This window comes from Eriocheir sinensis, chromosome 43 (genome assembly GCF_024679095.1).
Source record: "Eriocheir sinensis breed Jianghai 21 chromosome 43, ASM2467909v1, whole genome shotgun sequence".
NCBI classification, from domain to species: Eukaryota; Metazoa; Arthropoda; class Malacostraca; order Decapoda; family Varunidae; genus Eriocheir; species Eriocheir sinensis.
This window is the reverse complement of record NC_066551.1, coordinates 8,489,158-8,514,111: the sequence shown is the minus strand read 5'-3', so window position 1 is coordinate 8,514,111 and position 24,954 is coordinate 8,489,158. Positions and strand designations below refer to the sequence as shown.

General features: G+C 42.7%; 1 protein-coding gene and 1 long non-coding RNA gene across 19 annotated transcripts in view; one reads left to right on the top strand and one right to left on the bottom strand.

Annotated features, from left to right (window-relative positions):
- Positions 1 to 5,991: 5,991 nt before the first annotated feature.
- The window catches only part of LOC127010435 (uncharacterized), a 150,060-nt gene continuing 131,097 nt past the window's right edge, over positions 5,992 to 24,954 (top strand). For all 4 annotated transcript variants that reach the window (XM_050884586.1, XM_050884583.1, XM_050884585.1 and 1 more), the window contains exon 1: positions 5,992 to 6,466. In XM_050884586.1, coding sequence (XP_050740543.1) covers positions 6,391 to 6,466 — 76 coding nt within the window. In that variant the 5' untranslated portion in view covers positions 5,992 to 6,390. The remainder of the gene's footprint in view (positions 6,467 to 24,954) is intronic.
- LOC127010438 (uncharacterized) lies at positions 17,692 to 19,434 on the bottom strand. 15 transcript variants are annotated; one of them, XR_007763172.1, is made up of 6 exons: positions 19,322 to 19,434; positions 19,050 to 19,253; positions 18,584 to 18,793; positions 18,380 to 18,515; positions 18,182 to 18,311; positions 17,692 to 18,113 (listed from the first exon to the last, which is right to left on the bottom strand). It is a non-coding gene; the product is annotated as an uncharacterized LOC127010438 (long non-coding RNA). The 15 variants fall into 15 exon arrangements; XR_007763178.1 differs by having other exon boundaries at positions 17,692 to 18,045; XR_007763182.1 differs by having other exon boundaries at positions 18,250 to 18,311.

Here is a 24,954-nt window from a genome sequence, read left to right as displayed (position 1 = left end):
ATCTGTTAACTGACGTGAGAAAATGAGAGAAACAACAGATGAAGGATAAAAAAGGACACATGAGAGAGGAGAAAAAAGTAGAAAATTGAGAAACAGAAAAAGAAAGGAAATCGGAAAAGTAGGGAGGAGGTGGATGAATGAGAGTAAGAGAACGAGGAGGAAGATGTGTTAACTGAAGTGAGAAAATGAGAGGAACAACAGATGAAAGGATGAAAAGGGACACATGAGAGAGGAGAAAAAAGTATAAAATTTAGGAACAGAAAGGAAAGTAAACTAGGAAAATAAAAGGAGGAGAATTTGTTTATTGTAGTGAGAAAACGAGAGAACCAGCAACAGATGAAAGGATGAAAAAGAACACGAGGGAGAAGAAAGTAGAAAATTTAGTAACAGAAAAGGAAAGTACACTGGGAAAATAAAAGGAGGAGGAGAATCTGTTAATTGTAGTGAGAAAACGAGAGAACCAGCAACAGATGAAAGGATGAAAAAGAATATGAGGACGCAGCAAAAAGTAGAGAATTGAGAAACAGAATAGGAAATTAAACCATGGAAGTAAAAAATGAGGAAAAAGGAAGAAGACGAGGAGGATGAGGAGGAGTATAGGAGGAAGGGGGCAGAAGGATGTGTGTTGTTGACAGAAGCGTTGCGGCGTTATTGCGCGTGTTTCATCCTTGAATGGGCTCTTGCATCACACTTTCCGCTACCTGAGTACCTGCCGTAAGGTGCGAACAGGAAGGCGGGAGGAGGGAAGGAAAGAGGCGAGAAGGGAAGGGAGACGTAGAGGGAGGGAGGGAGGGAGGTGAAGGAAGTGAGAGGCAAGGGGAGAGAGGAGATGGAGATAATAGCATGTGGAAGAGACGGAATAATGGGAAGAGGCGGAGAGGGGAGAGACGTCGAGTAGAAGGGAAGGGAAACGTAGGGGGAGGGAGGGATGGAGGTGAGGAGAGATAGAGGCAAGGGGAGAAAGAGGAGATGAAGAGGTACACGGAAAAAAAGAGACGAAATAAAGGAAAAACGCGAAGGGAGGAAGAAGAAGAGAGAGAAAAAAAAGAGAAGAGCAGTTGATTGAAGAGGGAGGAAGATGTTTGGTGAAATGTTTACGTAGAGAAGGAAGAATGTATTGGATGAAGATAAAGTGAAAAGTGGAAGAATATGATGAAGGAGCTGAATGGAGGTGATAATACAGATGATGGTAAAGGAAGAAGAATGAACGCAGGTTTGAGTGTAATATAGAAAACAATGTAATGAAAGGAAGGAAGAATGATGAAGAACAAGGAAATTAGAGAAAACGAGGAAAGAAAGCAAGAAATATAGAAGATAAAGACAGATAGCCAAAAGAAAAAGGAGAAAAGATAGCAAAATAAAAAAGGGTGAAAGGAAAATAGCGATAGAATAGTTGAAAAATGAAGAAAAAAAGAAAGATGAACTGGAGGAGAAAAGAGTGAGGAGGCTGAGAGATAGGATAGGGAGGAGGTCAGGTAGGAAAAGGAGGGAAAGCAGGAGGAACAGGGAAAGGAAGGCTGTCGTGCGTAAGCTGCCGAGAAAGGAGAATATTTGTATTAGGCGAAATGGAAAGTAAAGAGAGGAGGAAGGAAGGGTGACTGGAAGATAGTGATAGATAGATAGAGATCGTTTGATAAATATAGATAGATAGATGGAGAGATTCTTCGCTTCCTTCGTTCGTCTATTTCAAGTTGAGACAAAGTGTAATCTCTCTCTCTCTCTCTCTCTCTCTCTCTCTCTCTCTCTCTCTCTCTCTCTCTCTCACACGCGCGCACGCCCGCCCGCCCGCACACACACACACACACACACACACACACACACACACACACACACACACACACACACACACCTGCTTCAGTCTTTGCACATGACAGTCATAAAAAGAATTCACCTGCAAAAATTTCACCTGATCGTTATTTCTTTCCGTTATTTATTTATTGGAGGTTCTTCCGTGTTTTTTTCCGCGCTAACGAAACATTTGAGGACGGAGATGAGGATGCCTCCCCTCCAATCACTGTTCTTACCTGTGTGAGGAGGAAGTGAAGGCCACAGGTGATAGGAAGTGTGGCCTTGATAGAGGTCATGAGGGAAGGAAAATTGGGTGAAGAGGAAGAAGAAAAGGAGGAAATCTGGTAACATAGAAGGTCATGCAACAAAAAGTCTGTTTTCTTAGTGATTCAATCAGATCGTCGGTTAAGTCAGTGACCTACAAAACAGATTAAAGCACTTGTTCGATGAACGAGCGGAAATGTTCAAGTCTCTCCTGACATAACAAGGTGTAAATCCATTTTTTAAAGAGTTAATCGTTTTCACATCAACTGTTTCTGCAGGAAGGTTGTTCCGGTGGTGGATGACTTCGAGAAAAAAGTTCCTACTGGTGTCTGGAGGAGGAGGAGGAGGAGGAAAAAGAAAAGAAAAAGAAATTTATCGGAAGGAGTAGAAAATAAAAGAAAAAGAAAATAATGAAGAAATGAAGTAAAAAATAGTTGAACAAGGGGAGGGGGAGGTATGATGGAGGGAGGGCGGTAAGTAAAGAACCATTAGATCACTTAAACGATGACTTTGATTTCTCCGCCTCGTCCGGCCCGTCGCAGTGCTATTATTCCTTACAGCCACTAGACATAAATCGCCGCATCGTAGCATTAGAAACTCTCACTCTCCCTCGTTCAGGAGATTAGACTGAAAGAAAAAAAGTATTCGAAAGTCCAGAATATACACTCAAGCAAAAAAAAAAAGTGCTAAGGGATTTCTATAAACATGATGAAGACGTAGAAGGACAAACGGACCTGCGAAAGTAAAGAAAACGGCGGAGAGGAAGATGAGAGCGTGCGAACGTAAACAAGAATGACAGAGAAAAAAGGAAAGAATAATAGGAAAATGAAAGAGAGGAAAAGTAAAGAAAAGTAAAGAAAATGAAGTAAAGTAAAGTAAAGAAAAATAGGTAAATGACGGAGAGGAAAAAGTAAAGAAAACTAAAGAAAATGAAATAAAGAAAAGTAAAGTAAAGAAAAATAGGTAAATGACGGAGAGGAAAAAGTAAAGAAAACTAAAGAAAATGAAGTAAAGAAAAGTAAAGTAAAGAAAAATAGGTAAATGACAGAGGAAAAAGTAAAGGAAACTAAAGAAAATGAAGTAAAGAAAAGTAAAGAAAATAGGTAAATGACAGAGAGGAAAAAACAAAGTTAAAAAAATGAAGTAAAGAAAAATGAAGAAAGGAAGTATGGAAGTAAAGCAAAATAATAACGAAAATAAAAAAAAATAAAAAAAGCATAAGATTTGCAAAAAAAAAAAAAAACATATAGAAAAAAACAAAGATATATTATACAGCTAAGTAAGCGCTTCCGAAAGTTAAAAAAATGACAGACAAAATAACAAGAATTTCTTTAAGCGTGACATGAAAGAAAGAGAGAAAAAAGGCAAGGAAAATTTAGGCGAAGAAAGATAAATATGTGACTCATGAGGAGAGAAAATATAAGAAAAAGAATGTAAAAAAAAAGAAAACTAACTTCGGTGTGATAACTTTTCGAATGGTGACAAAGATATGAGAAAAAAAAGAAAAAAACAAAAAAAAAAAGAAGAATTAATTAATTTATCTGCATATTTAACGATCATTGATAAAGTGGGCAGAGAATACACGAAAATAGTTATTGGGCAAAATGAAAATAAAAAAAATAAAAGAAGACAGAGAGAGAGAGAGAGAGAGAGAGAGAGAGAGAGAGAGAGAGAGAGAGAGAGAGAGAGAGAGAGAGAGAGAGAGAATAGTAGCCGTGGAGAAATCACCAGATTAGGAAACGAGCTCTCGTACACCTGAAATTTGCGTGAGAGTTTACCTGTTCGTCACGAAATTACTATACTGTGCCTGACCACACGGAGCTCCTGTGTGTGTGTGTGTGTGTGTGTGTGTGTGTGTGTGTGTGTGTGTGTGTGTGTGTTATGTTTTATGCGAGTTAGTGATTTTTCTTGGTCTTTGCTTGCGTCTATGTTTGTTTGTTTGTTTGCCTTTTTATTTGTCTGTTTGTTTATTTGTTTGTTTGTTGGTTTGTATGCCTGTGTGTGTGTGTGTGTGTGTGTGTGTGTGTGTGTGTGTGTGTGTGTGTGTGTGTGTGTGTGTGTGTGTGTGTGTGTGTGTGTGTGTGTGTGTGTGTGTGTGTGTGTGTTGTAGGAATGAGGGCTCTTGACTCACACACACCCTCAGGATACAAGACCTTAGGCTCTGGGACGCCTTGGGGCTGGGAGGAGAGAGAGAGAGAGAGAGAGGAAGCAGGAAGTTGAATGTGTCACGCTAATAGAAATCATTAATAAACTCTCTCTCTCTCTCTCTCCCTCTCTCTCTCTCTCATGCCTTCGTTCTTCCTTATTCACAGCCCATCATTCCTCCTCCCTCGTCTCTCTTCCTCTTCCCCATTCCCCCCCCCCCCCCCCTTCACCTTCTCTCCCACGCTATCCAATGGTCGCACTTGAGGTATTGAGATATCAAGGAAAGGTGGAGAGGTGACACGTGGACAGGTAGAGCGAGCCGTTGATGGGCCGATAAGGGAGAGGCATTGTCGCGGGCGTGGAGGCGGAAAGGGTGGAGGAGGAGGGAAGGGAAGGGAAGGGAAGGGAAGGGAAGGGGGGGAAGGAGAGGAGAGGGGAGGGAAGGGGAAGGAAAGGATAGGATGGGATGGGAAGGAAAGGTAATTGTAGAAGAAAAGAACAAGAAAAGAAGAGGAAAGTAAAGTAAAGTAAAGGAAAGGATAGGAAGGGAAGGGAAGGGAAGGGAAGAAAAGAAAAGAAGAAAAGAAGAGAAGGCAAAAGAAAAAAATCAAAGGAGAGGAAAGGAAAGTAAAGGAAGGGAAGGGAAGGGAAGAAAAGAAGAGAATAAAAAAGAATAAAAAATCAAAGGAAAGGAAAGGAAGGGAAGGGAAGGGAAGGGAAGGGAAGGGAAGGGAAGAGAAGGGAAGGGAAGGGAAGACAAGGGAAGGGAAGGAAAGGAAAGGAAAGGAAAATAAGAGAAAGGAAAGGATATTAAAATAAAAGTAAAGTAAAGGAAAGGAGAGGAAAGGAAAATGAAGGAAAGTAAAGCAAAACAAAAGGAAGGGAAGGGAACGGAAGTGGAGTGAAGGGAAGAGAAGGGAAAGGGAAGAGAGGAGAAGAGCTGAAGGAAGGTACTGTGATGAGGAGAGGCAAGATTCATTATACGCATTTTTCTTTTGTTTTAATGCTTGTTTTTTGTATTAGAAAGTTTGGTAAAGTAATTAGATATGAGAAAAACTAAGAAACAAGGAGAAGGAAAACGAGGAGGACAAGGGAATGATACTGATAATAAGAAAATAAAAAAAAAGAGAGAGGAGGAGGAGGAGGAGGCAGAGGAGGAGGAGGATGAGAAAGAAAATAAAAATAGAATCACCTCTCAAACCACAACTTTCTCGTGTCCTCATGTAGATTCCGATCCCACGTTTAGCATCTCGGCGTCCATCCCATCCCGCCTCTGATCTCTCTTGACGATCCTTTCTCCCCCTCCTCCTCTCCTTCTCTTTCTCCCCCTCCTCCTCTCCTTCTCTTTCTCCCCCTCCTCCTCTCCTTCTCTTTCTCCCCCTCCTCCTCTCCTTCTCTTTCTCCCCCTCCTCCTCTCCTTCTCTTTCTCCCTTTCTCCTCTCCTTCTCTTTCTCCCCCTCCTCCTCTCCTTCTCTTTCTCCCCCTCCTCCTCCTCCTCCTCCTCTTCCTCTTCTTCTTTCTCCTATTACATCTTCGCCATCATTACAAATTACCAACTTTCCTCATGTGTAAATACTGTCCGTCGCACTCAAGCAAGCAACACACACACACACACACACACACACACACACACACACACACACACACACACACACACACACACACACACACACACACACACACAAGACGTAGCTCCTCGCCGCCAACAGATGGCAGGAGGGTCGCCACCGCCGTCTCCGTCTCGCTCTTCCTCTTGCGTGTTGCCGGCGAGACCCAGTTTCTGGAGGCGGCAGAAGGAGGCTCAGAAAGGTCTCGACAGCGGTGACGTGAAGGTCTGGTGCGCCGCGCTGCTCCTGCCCCTTACCCCCCTCCCTCCCTTCCTCCCTCCGCGTCTCCAGTCACCACCCGCTGCGAGATGGAGGTGGAGGCCGTGATATAGTGTGCTCAGTGCTCGGGGGATTTTATCTTACACTCACACTTACGAGTTGATCTTACTTTGCCATACATTATAATAACCGAAAAAAAGGAACAAGAGAGAAAGAAACATAAGTGCCAGCGAGTGGAAGAGAGAAAGAGAAAGAGAGAAAGGATCGGAAAATTTGCTTGTTTTGTTTTTTCAAGTTTGTGGACTCTGGATTCTTAACAGTGAGGGATATCCATACAGTGCCAGTGCGTCGTGCGGCCCCAGGAAGCATGGTGCCCCAGGGTGCCATCGCGTGCCTCCTGCTGCTGTGGGCGGGTGTGGCATTCCCCGCCGCCGCCGCTACAGGTGTGTAATTAACCTTGTCACCTCACCTCACTTACCTTACCTCACCCATCTCTTTCCTCACCTCACCTCAGCGACTCTCTCTGTGCCTTACCTTGCGCCGAGAAGGGGGTCATGTTCCCCGCCACACACACACACACACACACACACACACACACACACACACACACACACACACATGCACACACACAGAGGCTCAGTTTGTGTGTTTCCTTCAATTGTGAAAGTTAAAAAAAAGAAGAATTGAATCGTCATTACATCAGTATTTTAATGCTGCTGTATATACCAATCCAAAAACAGTTTCAGTGATTTTAATGCTACGATACATACCAATCCTGAAACCGCTAAAACAGTAATAGTTGGAATAGTAGTAATAATAATAATAATAAATAACTGGTTCTTTCATTATTATTACGATTATTATTATTACTTTTTCCCACTTGTACATTCTAATAGTCTACACATTGCTGATATTTACGATGACTTTAGTTTTTCCACCGTCCGCTTACCGCATGACATTTGGAAGTCAGTCATTGATAACTATCTGATTTACCTCCATTAATTATACGTGTTATGGTTGATGTCTCGGCGAAGAATTGTGTTACTTACCCGCGCTAACACTGTGTTCTTGCGGCGCGCGTGTGTCTTGGTGTTTTTTGGCTAACGGTGTTTCTTGTTCATCGTGTTTTTCCAAGTTTGTTTTCTTGTTTTCTCATTACACGCCTGACACACTTCTAACCCGAGTTTCGTCTATTGTGGTTCTCTCTCTCTCTCTCTCTCTCTCTCTCTCTCTCTCTCTCTCTCTCTCTCTCTCTCTCTCTCTCTCTCTCTCTCTCTCTCTCTCTCTCTCTCTCTCTCCTCCGTCTCTCTCCCTCCTCCCCTCCCTCCCTCCCTCCCCCTCCCGTCATGCCCAAGACTGGCCCTCACTTCCAGCTTTCTCTCACGCTTCATACCCTTTCCTTCCTCTCTTCCTCCTCCTTCTCCTCTATTCTTTTCATCCATCTATTGTTCCTTTTTCCTATTCCTTCTTCTCCTGCTTCTCTTTGCCTATTATATATTTTTTTTTTCTGTTCTCCGTTTCCGTCTTCTCATCTTTTACCTCCTCCTCCTCCTTCTCCTCCTCCTCCTCCTCTATTCTTTCTCGTCCTCATTCTCTTTATTTTTTCCCACATGTATCATCGTGTGGCTGTTAATTGTGAACCTCGAAATGTATCTGAGAGAGAGAGAGAGAGAGAGAGAGAGAGAGAGAGAGAGAGAGAGGTTTCTCTCTCTCTCTCTCTTTTTCCCCCATATGTTATAAGGCTGGTTTCCTACACGTATCGTTCCTGTAACATATGTCAGATCAAGGTTACAAGTTTCACATCTAGAGCATAAATAGGAATGTTGAATCGCCCGTGTTGTAATTTCTTGTTTTCTAATTTGATTACCAATGAAAACACCTTTTATATTTCTTTTATTATTTATTTCGTGTTTATTTCTTATTAATTTCTTGCTAATTCGTTTAGTTTGTGGTATTATGGAAGGGAAGTAGATTTTTATGTGCAGGTGGTTAGTGTGTGTGTGTGTGTGCGTGTGTGTGTGTGTGTGTGCAGAGAGAGAGAGAGAGAGAGAGAGAGAGAGAGAGAGAGAGAGAGAGAGAGAGAGAGAGAGAGAGAGACAGAGAGAGAGAGACAGAGAGAGAGAGAGAGAGAGAGAGAGAGAGAGAGAGAGAGAGAGAGAGAGAGAGAGGCGGTAGCAGCAGCACAGAAGCCTTCGAGCGTCCAGTGGCATTTAATTTCCCTTATTGAAAAACCTTGCTTCGTCTGGAGGTAGTGGTGGTGGTGGTGCTGGTGATGACGATGATAGTGATGATGATGATAATGGTGATGATGGTTACTGAATCTTGTGTCCCTGTAATTAAGGTGACCATGGTACCTGAGGGGGGCGGGGGGAGATGCCCTAAAACTTTCTCCTTGATGCCTTACCGCCTCACCTGTGTCGTGTTCGTCAGGTGTGTAGGCTCAGTCACGGCTCAGGTGTGCGGGGACAATGAGAGCGAGAGAGAGAGAGAGAGAGAGAGAGAGAGAGAGAGAGAGAGAGAGAGAGAGAGAGAGAGAGAGAGAGAGAGAGAGAGAGAGAGAGAGAGAGAGAGAGAGAGAATTGTGGAGTTTCTTAAGGTGGTGTCTCTTAAAAAAAATAAAACGTCTTATATCAGTGAAAAATACATAAAGCGAGTGAAAGATGGATATACATAGACAGAGGGATAGATAGATAGATACACAGATAGATGGATAGATAGATAAACAGACAGACAAATAGATAGATGGATAGACAGACTGACAATGAAAGAAAAAAAAACAGCTCTCATAACTCTTGCATTAATAAGGTGGACATTACTTCCTGGTTATCACATCCTCCGAGTCATAATCATCATCATCATCACATGTGGGAACGCTTGAAGGGGAGAAGGTGTGCTTATTAAACCCATTAGCTCATGTCACGCCTCTGTCACGCCCGGCAATGCAAGACAACCTGCCTGATGCAATGAGAGAGAGAGAGAGAGAGAGAGAGAGAGAGAGAGAGAGAGAGAGAGAGAGAGAGAGAGAGAGAGATGGGGAGCTATGGAACACTTTATCACCTGCTTTCCTTGTGTGTGTGTGTGTGTGTGTGTGTGTGTGTGTGTGTGTGTGTGTGGCTTTAAACTCTCGGTCACGCTTCTCCCCCTTCGGAAGTGTACACTCATAGTAATTGTAGTGAATGAATGAGCTCCGGACTCACACACTTCCTTTCCTTCCCTTCCTTCACTCCCTTCCTCCTTCACTCACTCCATTCCTCCTTCTCTTATTCTCTTCTTCCTTCTCTTATTCCCTTCCTCCTTCTCTTATTCCTTCCTCCTTCTCTTTACTCCCTTTCTCCGTATCTTATTCCCTTTCTGCTTCTCTGACTCCCTTCATCCGTCTCTCATTCTTCCTCCTGTCTTGGTCTTCTTCCTCCTTTCCTTATCTTGCTTCATGCACACATTTCTCCTTTATTTGCCTTCTTCTATTCTCCTCCTCCTTATTTCCTCTTCTCCCTCCTTCTCTTTCCTAGCCTCAAACACCCATTCCTTCTTTGCTTCCCCTTCCTTACTCTATTCCTTCTTCCTTGGTCTTCTCCCTCCTTCCCATTCTTAGCTTCAAACACCCATTCCTTCTTTCCTCCCCTTCTTTTACTCTCTTTATGCCTCCCTTGGTCTTCTCCCTCCTTCCCTCTTTCAGCTTCACACGCACATTCCTTCTTTCCTTGCCCTTTTCTACTCCTTCTTCCTTGTTCTTCTCCCTCCCTCTCTTCCTAGTTCCTCCTCAGCTCTCATTTCTGCATCATCAGCGGTACAGTTCCTCCTCCTCCTCCTCCTCCTCCTCGCCTCGTCTTCCTCATTCCCTCGTTCCTCTTCCTGCTTCGCGTCTATTCTCCGTGTTTAATTGCCTCCGTGTTTTTTATTGCAGTCATCCTCTCCTCTATTGTTCTGTTGGTTGTCGATTGCTTTGCTTGCTCCTATTATGTCTCTGCTTTTATTACTACTGTTACTACTACTACTACTACTACTACTACTACTCCTCCTCCTCCTCCTCCTCCTCCTCCTCATCCTCATCCTCCTCCTCAGCGTGGGGGAATACTTGCGTCACGTCTGGATTCCAAGTATTTAAGTGGAGTATTTCCTGCGTTTATGGCGACGTTGTTTTGGGTGTATGTGTAACGTAAGGTACCGTAAAGTGTGTGTGTGTGTGTGTGTGTGTGTGTGTGTGTGTGTGTGTGTGTGTGTGTGTGTGTGTGTGTGTGTGTGTGTATCCATTCACAAACGTTACTGATTCGACTCACACACACACACACACACTTACATACACACACCGTAACCCACATACACCTTGACCGCTGAAATAAAAGCTAATGACGCAGACAGACCGCTATATCACTAGTACCCACGGCATTAGGCTTGTTCGTTGGGCTAGAGATTAACCGCTTAGGCTCTCTGTATAATGTTAGGGTTGGCAGGTGAAGTTCAAGGTATAGGCGGCGGGTGTATTAAGTAGAGGTGTGGGAGAGGGTAGAGAGGGATGGGTCAGACAGGTGAAAGCGGGGTGATATGTGTTTTACTGGAGGTGATGGGAATGCCAGGTAAGGTTAAATGGAGACAGGTGTTGATATCTATGCGTCTGACAGGTGGTATCATTGTCTTATGCAGGTAGATAGGTGAAGAAATAAATGACTAGATAGTTGGGTAGATAGATAGATAGGTAGGTAAATATAATGATAACTGGAAATGAAAAGACTGTAAAAAAGCCGATTATGTATTTTTCTTCTAATAAAAAAGTTAATATAAGAATGAAACACCAAAATAACAAGTTAATCGAAAACAGAAAACAGTGATTACATAAGGTGTGAATAATTGGAATCGATGGTTAGACTGTTGAAGAGAAAAGGAATGTAAAGGATTGAAAAGGTATAAAAAGCCAATAGTTTATTTTCTTCACTAAAAAATATATATACAAAAAAATGACGACGAATTCTAACTTAATGGGGGACAAAATGCGGTGATTGCAGGAGCAGATGTGTGAAAGAACTGAAGGAAAAACGTGTCAATGGCTCGGCTGAAATGGTTGTTGAGGTTGAGTGGCGAACAACAGGTGTGCGGCTTACCTGGTCACCTACCTACCTACCTACCTGTGTGTGTGTGTGTGTGTGTTTGTGACTTGATCCACTTACTCACACCTCCTCCAGATTTGTGAGAGAGAGAGAGAGAGAGAGAGAGAGAGAGAGAGAGAGAGAGAGAGAGAGAGAGAGAGAGAGAGAGAGAGAGAGAGAGAGAGAGATGCACTTAGACGCACATTTACTTAACAAACACATTTAATACGATATTCCACATTACGTCTCTCTCATACACAACGTAATACTGATAATGTCAAGAAACAGAAAAAAAAAACCCAGGCGAAGAAAAAAGTGAAGAAATAACTATAAAAACAAAAGAGAAGGGAAGAGTCAATTCATATCGACCTCAATTTTGTCTTTAGGTTTATTACAAATGTCATTATTTTTTTGGTCTGTGATTAGTGAGCGCTGCCTGTCTGTGTCTGTCTGCCTGTGTCTGTTACCATGAAGTAGGTCAGCAGGATGGGCTCTGCTTCCTGCTCCCGCTGTTGCTTGCCTCTTCCTCCTTCTCCTCCTCCTCCTCCTTCTGTTTTATTATTCCTTTTTACTGTTTTTATTGTTCTTTTTATCTCTTCCTCTTAGTCATGATTATTTTTTTCTGATTTTCCCTCCCTCCTTCTTATCCTCCTCCTTTTCTTCTTCTTTTTCCTCCTCCTCCTCCTCCTTCTCCTAGGAAGTGGAAAAATATGTTGAGTGTGTGTGTGTGTGTATGTGTGTGTGTGTGTGTGTGTGTGTGTGTGTGTGTGTGTGTGTGTGTGTGTGTGTGTGTGTGTGTGTGTGTGTGTCAGCGTGGAGGTGAATGAATGCATGGGAAACCGCCACCACCATCACTACTCCTGCTGCTGTCGCTCCTCCTCCTCCTCCTCCTCCTCCTCCTCTTTCCCGTCTTCCTCGTACCCTTCCTCCTCCTTCTACTACTACTACTACTACTACTACTACTACTACTACTACTACTACTACTACTACTACTACTATTACTACTACTACTTCTACTACAACCACAACTACTTCTACCTTTTACTTCCTCCTCAGCACCCGCCCCCCGCTACCATTATCTTACGCCATCACAAGCACATCTTAACAACAACGTTATCGCAATAGACACGAGTATTAGCAACATCACTAACCCCCCCCCCCCCCCTACCACCACCACCACCACCGCCACCACCACCACCGCCACAACCACCCTGGCGTGACTTCCGTACTGGAGTTCTTGATGACCTATATTGCCTCTCCCTCCCTCTCCCTCTCTCCCTCTCTCTCTCTCTCCGTCCCTCCCGCCTCCTCTCCCTCCTTCCTCCTACCGGTGTCTACTCCTCCTCCGCCTCCTCCTCATCTGTTTATTTTGCTTCTCTTATGATTCTCTTTCTTTTCTATTGATTCTTTTTTTTGTCTTGTTCGGCTTCTTCTTCTTGTTCTTTTTTTTTTTTGGTTTTCTTGTTGTCTTTATTCTTCTTAGGTGTTTCTCATTCCCTCTTTAGTTTGCGTTTTCACTTGACATCCTTATATAACACACAGAGACACACACACACACACACACACACACACACACACACACACACACACACGGACACACGGAAATACAGTGGTGCGTATTACCTGCTGGATCAAAACAACAACACAGGTGAAGAAGATGGCGGGCTAATTAGAATTCCTGCGGTAGACATGAATGTGTGTGCAGGTGAGGGAAAGATACCTGTGTGTGATAGTTTTTCTTCCCTCCTTCGTTCCTTCATTCACGTATAATCAGTTTTTCTTCCCTCCTTCGTTCCTTCCTTCACGTATAATCAGTTTTTCTTCCCTCCTTCGTTCCTTCATTCACGTATAATCAGTTTTTCTTCCCTCCTTCGTTCCTTCCTTCACGTATAATCAGTTTTTCTTCCCTCCTTCGTTCCTTCATTCACGTATAATCAGTTTTTCTTCCCTCCTTCGTTCCTTCATTCACGTATAATCAGTTTTTCTTCCCTCCTTCGTTCCTTCCTTCACGTATAATCAGTTTTTCTTCTCTCCTTCGTTCCTTCCTTCACGTATAATCAGTTTTTCTTCTCTCCTTCGTTCCTTCCTTTACGTATAATCCCTTCCTTTATTCGCCATTCCCTTTTTTCTCATATATTTTTCTTCAGTATATGTCTATTTTTTTTCATTCTTCCTTCCTTCCTTCATTCACTAGCTCCCTACTTGTTTTACTTCATACACTCTGTACGTTCTTCATTATTTCCTTTTTTCTTTTTTCTTGAGTATTTGCTTATTTTATTTTTCTTCTTTCCTTTCTTCAGTTGTTCTCTTCTTGCTTTATTTCCTTCTATCCTTACCTTCTTTTTTCCTTTTTCCTGCTTTCTTTTATTCTTCAGTACCTGCCTATGATTTTTCCTTCCTTCTTTGCCTCCTTCACTGTTTTCATTCTTGTGATATTTCTCGATTCTCTTCCTTTCTTCATTATTATTTTTTTCTTCACTTCATATTCCCTTTTTCTTCAGTCTCTGCTTACTGCACTTTTCCCCTTTCCCTGCTTCACTTCTTTTTCCTCCACTTCTTCCATTACCTTCATTATTATTTCCTCTCTGCTTACTGTACTTTTCTCCTTTCCCTGCTTCACTTCTTTTTCCTCCACTTCTTCCATTACCTTCATTATTATTTCCTCTCTGCTTACTGTACTTTTCCCCTTTCCCTGCTTCACTTCTTTTTCCTCCACTTCTTCCATTACCTTCATTATTACTCCCATTTATCTCAAGACTTACCTTTCCCAACATTAATTTCACCCATCACCGCCCACTCAGCCATTCTTTCCTTCCCTCTTTCCCATCCTCCTCCCTCCTCCCTCACCCATCCACTCCCGCTCTCCTTCTGTTCTTCCTTCTTACCCTTCTTCACCCTTCATCTATTCCTGTCACCTCAACTACATCCTATTTACCCCAACATCCTTTTCCCTCACCCTCGTCACCCCCATTCACTTATCCACCCCAACCCTCTGTATACCTCCTCAGTCACACTTCCCTTCTCCCCCCCTTATGTTATACGCCCCATCCCCTCCCTAACCATACTTCACACTCCACTAGTCAAAGTCACCATATCCGCCTACCATATGTTATCAGTTATGTAGGTTATTGGAGGCTTTGTGGGATCAGAATCTATTTGTGTGGGAATGGGGTGTAAGGAAGAGGTTTCGGATGGGCTGAATAGTGAAGGTGTGTGGTGCATGGTGAAGGGATGTGGTGAGTAATGATGGGGTGTGATGGGATGAGGTGAAGGGGCTTTTTGATGGGGTAAAGAGCGAAGGGATGTTATGCAAAGTGATGGTGTATGTATAACTCTTGATTTGAGATGTGACGATGGTGATGGACAAGAGGAAAGGAGAAACAAGAGGAAAGGAGAAACAAGAGGAAAGGAGAACAAGAGGAAACACAGGAAGGAGGACAAGAGGTGTGAAGGGAGGAAAAAAGGGGTGAGAAAGGAGGGAAAAAAAGAGGAAGGCTTGGTAATTTTGTGGCTTGTCCCAGTAGGGGGTGTACCCGACCAGTGTGTGTGTGTGTGTGTGTGTGTGTGTGTGTGTGTGTGTAAAGACTAACGGAGTGTGGCGTGGTAGCTCCTAGTGTGAGGTCCCCGGGTCACACACACACACACACACACACACACACACGCACACGCACACGTTACTTTAATACTACCTTCCTTTAACCTCCTTCCTTCCTCTTTCCTCCTCCTGCCTTCTTCCTTTCCTCACTCTTCCTGTTTTCTTCCTCATTCTCTCATTCCTTCACTGTTTATATTTTTTTGTGTTAACTTGCTCTTTTTTTCTTTTTCTTGTTCTCTTTTCCCTGCCCTCCTCTATTATTTTTTAACTTCTCTATTCTGTCTTTTTGTATCTCCTTTCTTTCTTCCTTTATCATAATTTAATTCACTCGTTCTGCCTTTTCCTTTTTCCTTCAATCTGTCTCTTATTATTTACTTTTTTTCCTTTGCCAGTTCCTTCCGCTTCTCTCATCTCCATCATCTAACCTCCCTTCTTCTACATTCTCTTCCTTTATTTTTTCTTATTCCCTCTTCATATCTAGACTCCGTTCCTGTTGTACCGTTCTCTATATTACCTCTCTCTAAACTATTCAATTGCCTTATCAGGAATGGGAGGGAAGGAAAAGACAAGATAGGGGAGAGGAAAGTAAGCAGGAATTGTGTAAGTAGAAATTGGAGGAATGAAAAACGGGAGATGGAGGAAATTGAAGAAGGCGAGAAATGGAGGAAAGAAGAAAGGAAGTAGTAAGGGCATGTGGAGAGAAGAGGCAGAGTTAGTTGTGTGAGGAGAGACTCGTGGAAGGTGGAAGAAAGAAGAGTTAATAAAAAAAAACCCAGTTGGCAAATAAGGAGGAGGAGGAGGAGGAGGAGGAGGAAGAGGAGGATGTGGAAGAGGTTGGGTGTTGTTGGAAGATAAGGTGTTGGGGATCAGGGGGGGGGAGAGAGAGAGAGAGAGAGAGAGAGAGAGAGAGAGAGAGAGAGAGAGAGAGAGAGAGAGAGAGAGAGAGAGAGACGCTCCACAGTGACCCACATCCAGGGGTAGGCCAGACTAAGACCACCACCACCACCATCACCACCACCATCACCACCACCACCACCACCGCCTGTTCATCAGCCTCCCCATTATTAGGGTCGTTAATCCAGCAGAAGGAGCAGAAGGACCTACATACCTTCTGTCACCTCCCCCTCCCCCTCCTCTTCTCTCTTTATCCTCCCATTCCTCTTCTTTTCCTCCTCATGGCTTCTTCTTCTCTTTACATTGGAGAAAAGATGCCTACGAGGGGATATGTTTCAAGTCTTCAAGTACCTGAAAATGGTCAATAACGTTGATTACTCCAAATTCTAGGAACTGCATACCAACTCAAGAACTAGAAATAACGGTTTACCCATTTAGTCGAGTCGATGTAACACAGACATTCAAAGGAGTTTCTTTTCAAATCGAGTCATCCGCCACTGGAACAATCTTCCCTCAGAAGTAGTAAATGCGAATACCATCAACTCCAAGAATCGAATCGACCGTCAATTCGTTGCGTCAGGAGTAAACTGAATACCGAGGTGCTTTCATCTGCTCCCCAGGCCCCAAGTGGCTGTCGAGTAGATTAGATCACCAAAGCGGGCAACCTCGTAATGAGCCAATAGGCGTTCTTTTGCCTGCATTTCCATGTTTCCAAGTTTCCATGTTCTCTTAATTTTTCTCTTCTTGTTGCTATTTCTTCTTTATCTTATCTCTTTTTTTCATCCTTGTTTTTGTTCTTTTATTTTATCTTTCTGCTTGTGATTTGTTCTTTTAATGTTTGTTTTTCCCTTCTCCATATATATCAAGTTAGGGAGGAACATTAGAACGTAAGAACATAAGAACGTAAGGAGTCTGCAAGAGGCCGGTTGGTCTAAGCAAGGCAGCTCCTGTAAGTCTAACCCCACCTTACCTCACCATCCATGATATATCGTTAGGGGGTTTGTTAGTAAGTTAGTTAGTTAATAGGTAGTCAAACAGCTATATTACCGTTAGTTAGGTAGATAGTTGAATAGGTAATTTGGTAGTAGTTAGTTGAAGTTAGATAGCTAGTTAGTTAGTTAATTTAACTATATTCTGTATTTATTTATTTATTTATTTATTTATTTTTATTTTATTTTATTTTTATCTAATTTTTATTTTATATTATTTTATTGATATTTTTCTTTCTTTTTGTCTTTTTCTTTTTCGTTCTTTTCTTTTCTATTGATGTTTTTCTTTTTAATTTCCTTTTCTTTTTTTTCCTCTGTTTTCTTCCTGTTGCTTTTCTTTTTTGTTCTTTTTTATGTTTTTTTATGTTGTTCTTTTTTTATGTTATTCTTTTTTTATGTTCTTTTTTATGTTGTTCTTTTTTTATGGTGTTCTTTTTTATGTTCTTTTTTATGGTGTTCTTTTTTGTTCTTTTTTTTGGTGTCCTTTTTTGATGTTCTTATTTGATGTTATTTGTGGTTCTTTTTTTCCATAACATCCTTTTCTTGATGTTCGTTGGTCTGGGTGAGCCGCTTTCCTCCCAGAAGAGACCCACCCATAATTTTGGTGATGTTGGTTAGGGCCGAAAGGTGGATGATGTTTGTTATATTTTTCTATTCTTGATATTTTTTTCTTTTTCTTTTTATTGCTGTTGTTTGTCGTTTCGATGTTTTTTCTATTCTTTTTCTTTTTCTTTTCCTTTTGATGTTATTTGTGGTTCTTTTTTCCATATCATCCTTTTCTAATGTTCGTTGGTCTGGGTGAGCCGCTTTCCTCCCAGAAGAGACCCACCCATAATTTTGGTGATGTTGGTTGGGGCCGAAAGGTGGATGATGTTTGTTTATATTTTTCTTTTCTTGATGTTGTTCATTTATTGCCGTCACTTCCTTTTCGATGTTTTTTCTTTTCTTTCTTTTCATATATTTTGGTGTTCTTTTCCATATCATCCCTTTTTGATGTTCTTTGGTCTGGATGAGCCTCTTTCTCCCCAGAAAAGACTCACCCAGAATTTTGGCGATGTTAGGGCCTAAAGGTGGATGATCTGTTTTTTTTTTCTTTTTTTGATGTATCGTTTCTATATTTCTCTTTTTATAGATGAGCCTCTTTCTCCCCAGAAAAGACTCACCCATAATTTTGGCGATGTTAGGGCCTAAAGGTGGATGATCTGTATGTTTTTTCTTTTCTTGATGTATCGTTTCTATATTTTCCTTTTTCTGGTGTTCTTTTATATTTTCCTTTCCTTTGGTGTTCCCTCACATGGGTTGTCTACGACATCTAACGAGCACCTTGAAGCCCGGGTTTATTATTCGGAGTTTGCTCTCCTAGGCAGACTGCCTACCACGGCTGACGAGCTCCACCTGCCCGGGTTTATTATTCGGAGTTTGCTCTCCTAGGCAGACTGCCTACCACGGCTGACGGGCTCCACCTGCCCGGGTTTATTATTCGGAGTTTGCTCTCCTAGGCAGACTGCCTACCACGGCTGACGGGCTCCACCTGCCCGGGTTTATTATTCGGAGTTTGCTCTCCTAGGCAGACTGCCTACCACGGCTGACGACCTCCACCTGCCCGGGTTTATTATTCGGAGTTTGCTCTCCTAGGTGAATTGCCTACCACGGCTGACGACCTCCACCTGCCCGGGTTTATTATTCGGAGTTTGCTCTCCTAGGTGAATTGCCTACCACGGCTGACGACCTTCACCTGCCCGGGTTTATTATTCGGAGTTTGCTCTCCTAGGTGAATTGCCTACCACGGCTAACGACCTCCACCTGCCCGGGTTTATTATTCGGAGTTTGCTCTCCTAGGTGAATTGCCTACCACGGCTGACGACCTCCACCTGCCCGGGTTTATTATTCGGAGTTTGCTCTCCTAGGTGAATTGCCTACCACGGCTGACGACCTTCACCTGCCCGGGTTTATTATTCGGAGTTTGCTCTCCTAGGTGAATTGCCTACCACGGCTAACGACCTCCACCTGCCCGGGTTTATTATTCGGAGTTTGCTCTCCTAGGTGAATTGCCTACCACGGCTAACGACCTCCACCTGCCCGGGTTTATTATTTGGAGTTTGCTCTCCTAGGCAGACTGCCTACCACGGCTAACGAGCCCCACCTGCCCGGGTTTATTATTAGGAGTTTGCTCTCCTAGGCAGACTGCCTACCACGGCTAACGAGCCCCACCTGCCCGGGTTTATTATTAGGAGTTTGCTCTCCTAGGCAGACTGCCTACCACGGCTAACGACCTCCACCTGCCCGGGTTTATTATTAGGAGTTTGCTCTCCTAGGCAGACTGCCTACCACGGCTAACGACCTCCACCTGCCCGGGTTTATTATTTGGAGTTTGCTCTCCTAGGCAGACTGCCTACCACGGCTAACGAGCCCCACCTGCGAGTTTGCTCTCCTAGGCAGACTGCCTACCACGGCTAACGACCTCCACCTGCCCGGGTTTATTATTCGGAGTTTGCTCTCCTAGGCAGACTGCCTACCACGGCTAACGACCTCCACCTGCCCGGGTTTATTATTCGGAGTTTGCTCTCCTAGGCAGACTGCCTACCACGGCTGACGAGCCCCACCTGCCCGGGTTTATTATTCGGAGTTTGCTCTCCTAGGCAGACTGCCTACCACGGCTAACGAGCCCCACCTGCCCGGGTTTATTATTAGGAGTTTGCTCTCCTAGGCAGACTGCCTACCACGGCTGACGAGCCCCACCTGCCCGGGTTTGTTGTTCGGAGCTTGCTCTTCTTGGTGAATTCCCTACCACGGCTAACGAGCCTCCACCTGCCCGGCTTTGTAGCCGGTAGATCTCCGGTACCTCCGTCGGGGCCCCGGGGACGCCGAGGCGCCCTGCCGGGAGCCCTCCAGTCCTGCCATGGTCGCCAGAAAGACCTTGGGCTCACTGGCGCTCCCCAGCCTCGCCGAGGCGAGAAAGGCAGATTCAAGAACTCACTCCTTAAAACTACCAGACTGGATTATAAAATTAATCATAGATGCTGTGAAAGCGCCGGTCACCGCGTGTGTCGGTTCTTGGATGGAAGGCCGATGGGCCTCGGGGACGCGCACAGTCATCCAAAGAAATCCTCGCGACGGCTTGCGGCGCAGCATCCGCTTCCCTTTTCTTTCTTACTTCCAATTTTTCTTTTTTATTATATTTTCCTTCTCTGACTGATTAATTTTACTTAATAAGAATTAGTTCACCAATTAACGCCTTTCAAGTGCATTGCATGCACTCACCTGCTGAGAGAAAACACCAGTGAGTGTGCTGACGCTCACGAGGACGGCCAAATAAAGTTTCCTGACATTTGCATTGGGGTCCCACTTCTCTTTAGGCGTCGGTTTCTTTATTTTCTCTTTTTTATTCTATTCTCTTTCTCCCTATCTTTCATCCCTGCTCTCCATCTACATATTTCTTTCTTTTTCTTCCCCCCCTTTCTCTCTCTCTCTCTCTCTCTCTCTCTCTCTTTTCCACTGCAGCACAAACAAATCCAAATAACCCAAAAATAGCAAAAAGACTCGCAATAACTTTTTACCAGTTATTTTTTCCTCTTTTTTGATGAGGAGAATGAAGATGAGAAGGAAAAGGAGGAGGAGGAGAACGAGATGGAGAGAGAGAGAGAGAGAGAGAGAGACGTGCAGGTGGGTGTGGTCGTACGTGCGGCAAAGACTGGTCAAGGTTGCAGGTTGTCAGGTTAAGGGATGAAGGAGGGGAGGGGAGGGAGGAAAGGTTGAGGGGATGAAGGGATGAAGCGAGGAAGGGCGGTGGGGATGAAGGGCGGGGCAGGTTGGGAAGGGTACGCAAGAAAGGCAAGGACGGTAAACAGCCATAAAAAAAAAAAAAGGAAGTCACGTCCTGTAAATCATTAGCCCGTACACCGTTTTGGAGGCCTTGTTTTTATGTTTGAAGAACCGTAAAAGGAGAAGGAAATATTGTCACCCTTTGAACACTAGAAATAACTCCTGCCATACTCTTAGAGGCGATGGAAATAGAAAAAGAAAAACAAAGCCAACCGTTCTCACCCCGTACACCGTTTTTGAGGCCTTGTTTTTATGTTTGAAGAACCGTAAAAGGAGAAGGAAAATATTGCCGGCTTTTGAACACTAGAAATAACTCCTGCCATACTCTTAGAGGCGATGGAAAAGGCCTTGTTTTTATGTTTGAAGAACCGTAAAAGGAGAAGGAAAATATTGCCAGCCTTTGAACACTAGAAATAACTCATGGCATACTCTGAAAACCAATGGAAATACAAATAAAAAACAAAGCCCTTCATTCTCAGCAACCCAGATACCATCCCTTCGGCCTTTCCCCATCCCTCCTTCCCCCTGTTCCCCCCTCTCTCAGCCCCCCCTCACGCCCACGACCTCTCGCCCCCTGATTGAAGACAAGAACGAGAATGAGCCAGGCCCCAGAAACAATAGAACCTGTAGCAGAGGAGGGGAGGGGGAGGAAGGAGGAGTAGAGAATGAGGGCGAGGAGGGAATGAGGAAATGAGGGAAGAGAGATAATGATGTTGTGGATGGAAGTGAAGGAAGTGAGAGAGGAAACGAGTTGAGTAAAGAATGAAATAGGTATGAAAAAAAAATAGATGGGAAATGAAAGAAAAGGCAGAAGAGGAAGGGAATGATGGAGGGGAGAGAAATTAAGTACAAGAAAAAATATATGAGAGGAAATAATGGAGTAAGCAGAGGAGGAAGGAAAGGAGGAAAGAGAGAGGGAATGACGTAGAGATGGAAAGAAAGGAAATAAGAGAGGAAAAGAATGGAATATGGCAGAGGAGGAAGAGAATGAGGATGGAGGGAGAGAGGGAATTGAATTCTGAAATGAGGGATAGAAAGGAGGAACCGAGTGAAAATGGGAAGTAGGAATAAATAACATAAGTAAATAGGAATAATGATAAATATGAATAGGAATAAATATCATGAATAAAGGGAGAGAAGGTGTAAAAAATAATAAACGGAGGGAATGAGGAGGAAAGGTTAGGAAAGAGGAGATGAGAAGGAGTGATAAATGATGCAGGCAGACCAAGGTGTATGGAAACCCAGGGCCAGGCTTCCGTGTGTCTGTCTGTCCTTGTCTTGTTAAGTGTTCTGTGTAGCCTCCTTGTCGCCTCTTCCACCACGAGTTCTGGATCACCGGAGCCTCCATGTTATGCCTCAGATTTCTTGTTTTTTGTTTTATCTTTCTCTTTTTTCCCCCTTGTCGGCTTCTGTGTATTTTTTTGTTTTCTTTGTTTTTGTTTTTTGTTGTTGTGCGGTGTAGGCTTCCGGGTCCTGATGTCTTCTTTCTGTCTTTGTTTATTTGTTTTTCTTTCTTTTTCTCATATTTTTTTTCCTTATTTATTTTTAATCTTTCCTCCTTTCTTTATTTTTCGTTTTCTCTTTCTTTCTTTTTCCTTTACTTCTTTCTTTCTTTCTTTCTTTCTTTATTAAATTGTTCTTACACGTATCTACTTTATTGGTTTACTTATTTAATCTTCCTCCTTTATCTCCTTCTTCTCCTCATATCCCTTTCATTCCAACATTATCTTATTCATTATCATCTCTCTCTCTCTCTCTCTCTCTCTCTCTCTCTCTCTCTCTCTCTCTCTCTCTCTCTCTCTCTCTCTCTCTCTCTCTCTCTCTAACTCTATCTCTCTAACTCACTAACTCCCTCTCTCTACCTCTCACTAACTTTCCCAGCGCGTTACGTTCCTCTAACATAAAACTTTAGCATTGTGTAATTTCCGAGCGACAAAAAAAGGCTCTTGCGTCTGATTGTTCTTGATCATAAAGCTCCCAAAGGTTATAAAGATCCCCAAGATAATCTACCATGCAGTTAACTTCCTCTATTAAGCACCAGCTGACACCGCGCAAGATGGCAAGCAATTAAGTCAGGTAAAGAAGCGTAAAAGGTAGGAACAATAATATGGGGGCCGTGTTTCTTTTGTCTGTGGAGTTTTATGATCTAAGGTAAGGGACGGGAAGGGAATGAAGGGAAGGGAAGGGAAGTGAGTAGAAGGGAAGGAAAGAGATGGGAGAGGATAATGGGGAGAGAAGAGTAAGGAAGGAGTGAAGGGAAGAAAAGGAAAGAGAAGAGGTTGGGAGGGAAGAGATGGAAAGGGGAAGGATGAGGAAGGGAAAGATGTGAAGAGAGTGGAGTGAAGGGAAGGGAGTGGAGGGAATGAAATTAAAGGGAGGGAAGGGATGGAAAAAAAGAGAATGAAAGGAAAGAGAAGGGAAGGGATGAACAAAAGATAAGGGAAGGGATAAAGTAAAGAGAAAGAAAGAAAAGTTAAGGAATGAAGAGATGAAGGGAAGGGCTGAAGAGAAGTGAAGGAAAGAAATATATATATAAAAAGTGAGGAATGCCACTATCTTTTATATTCCTCAAGGCGTTTCGTAAAGTGCTCGTCGTCATCAGTGCTAGTACGTCAACACAACGACAAAATCACTCTGTATTCACACACACGAACGACCCGGGCCAACCACTCTTATCCACGCGGCAATGCTCTTTTGATTGCCTTGTTTTGTCTCATTCTTGTGATTTTACCTGCTTGTGTTTTCCTCTCACGTACACTACAAGAGACATAAGTACGAGTGTTTAGGTTGCCTGTGTGTGTGTGTGTGTGTGAGGGAGAGGGAGAGGGAGACTTGATACACTCCCCACCGCCGGCACACAATGAGGCGCCTTTCTGGTAAACGTTTGTCTCTTAATATTTGCTTTCCCATTGTGTTTGGAAAGGACACGAGGGGGCGGTGGGAAGGGCGATACATGCTCTATTTAATTCTCTCTCTCTCTCTCTCTCTCTCTCTCTCTCTCTCTCTCTCTCTCTCTCTCTCTCTCTCTCTCTCTCTCTCTCTCTCTCTATCTCTATCTATCTATCTATTTATCTGTCTATCTTAAACTGATGATACATCTTCTAGTTAACTATTTTTTTTCCTTTTATAGAGTCAAGTTGATAATTACACTCTTCTCTGCTTTTTAAAGGGATGTAATAACTTTTTTTTTATTTCTCATTAATTTATATCCTCTTCTCTGTTAATTTTTTTTAGGTTGTAGACACTTTACTTAATTCTTACTTTTATATATATTTTTTTATGTTTGATTTTACCCTCTGTGTCTTCTTTGGTGCGAGCGGTATGTTGCTTTCTTTTTCCTATTTGCTTTGCTCTTCGTTTACTTCTCCTTGTACAAACAAACAAACAAACAAACAAACAAACAAAAGAGGATAAATAAATAAAGAATATAAAAAGGCATCAGAACCCAGAAGCCTATACAGAACAACAAGTAAAAAGGCCGACGAGGAAAAATATGTAGAGAAAAAATAATCTAGGACGCCGTGTGTTCGTCAGTTGGTGTTGGGTCTAATTATCTACAGGTGAGACAGGTGAAGTGCGGCTGATATACTTTTGATGAGTGCTTCAGGTAATGGGAACACACACACACACGCACACACACGAAGCTGACTCAAGTGATTCTAATTTTTTTATCCAACACGTTATTTCATTTAGTTTATCGGAGCGTGACACTTTCAATTCATCTATTTATGTCTCCGCTCTTGTTTCATAGTTTGTTTCGGTCTTTTTTTCACTATTTTCGTTTTGTCTGCTTGTATTCAATCTTTTTTTTCTTCAATTATTTATGAACTTTCTCTTATTTTATCGTATATTTTGGTCTTTTTTTTCGCTGGTCCGTGTATTTGCCGCTATCTAATCCTTCATATTGGTTTTCTTTTCATTTATGTTTACTGTTATTTAATCTTTTTTTGGCCTATTTTGTTTATTGATGTATTTTCTGTTCTTTAATCGTTTGTTTCGGTATTCTTAACTCAATTATTTATATTTTTCCTGTAATTGATTCGTTTATTTCGGTATCGTTTTCCTTTATATATGCGTTTGCTATTATTTAATCGCTTGTTTTGGTTCCTTTTCGCTTACATATTTATCTACTTTCTGTTATTCAATCGTTAGTTTTTTGCTCCCTTCTATTTTTTTCTCGTGTCTCTACTCGCTCTGAATAGTTTGTCTTGAAAACGGCAATGGTGTGAAGGTCGTGCGCTGGTTGATTCTTATGTAACTCGTTATTCATTTTTTTATGTCTTGTAATTTTTTTTATCTTTTAGTCGGCATTTTCCTGACATTCATAACCGCTAAAACATCCGTAATTGAAGTTGGGTTAATCCATGGCCGGTTTTTGTTATACTTTATGGGCTCCTTCCTCCTGTTTTTCCTTTCTTACCTCATATTTAACCTTTGCCTCCTTGATTTTCTTCTTTTTGGAATTCCTCTGTTGTAAAAGGTCATTGCTGAGGACGTCTTAATAACCCTTTTTTTGGCTCATGTCTTTGTAGAGCTTTTTAGTTTCCCCT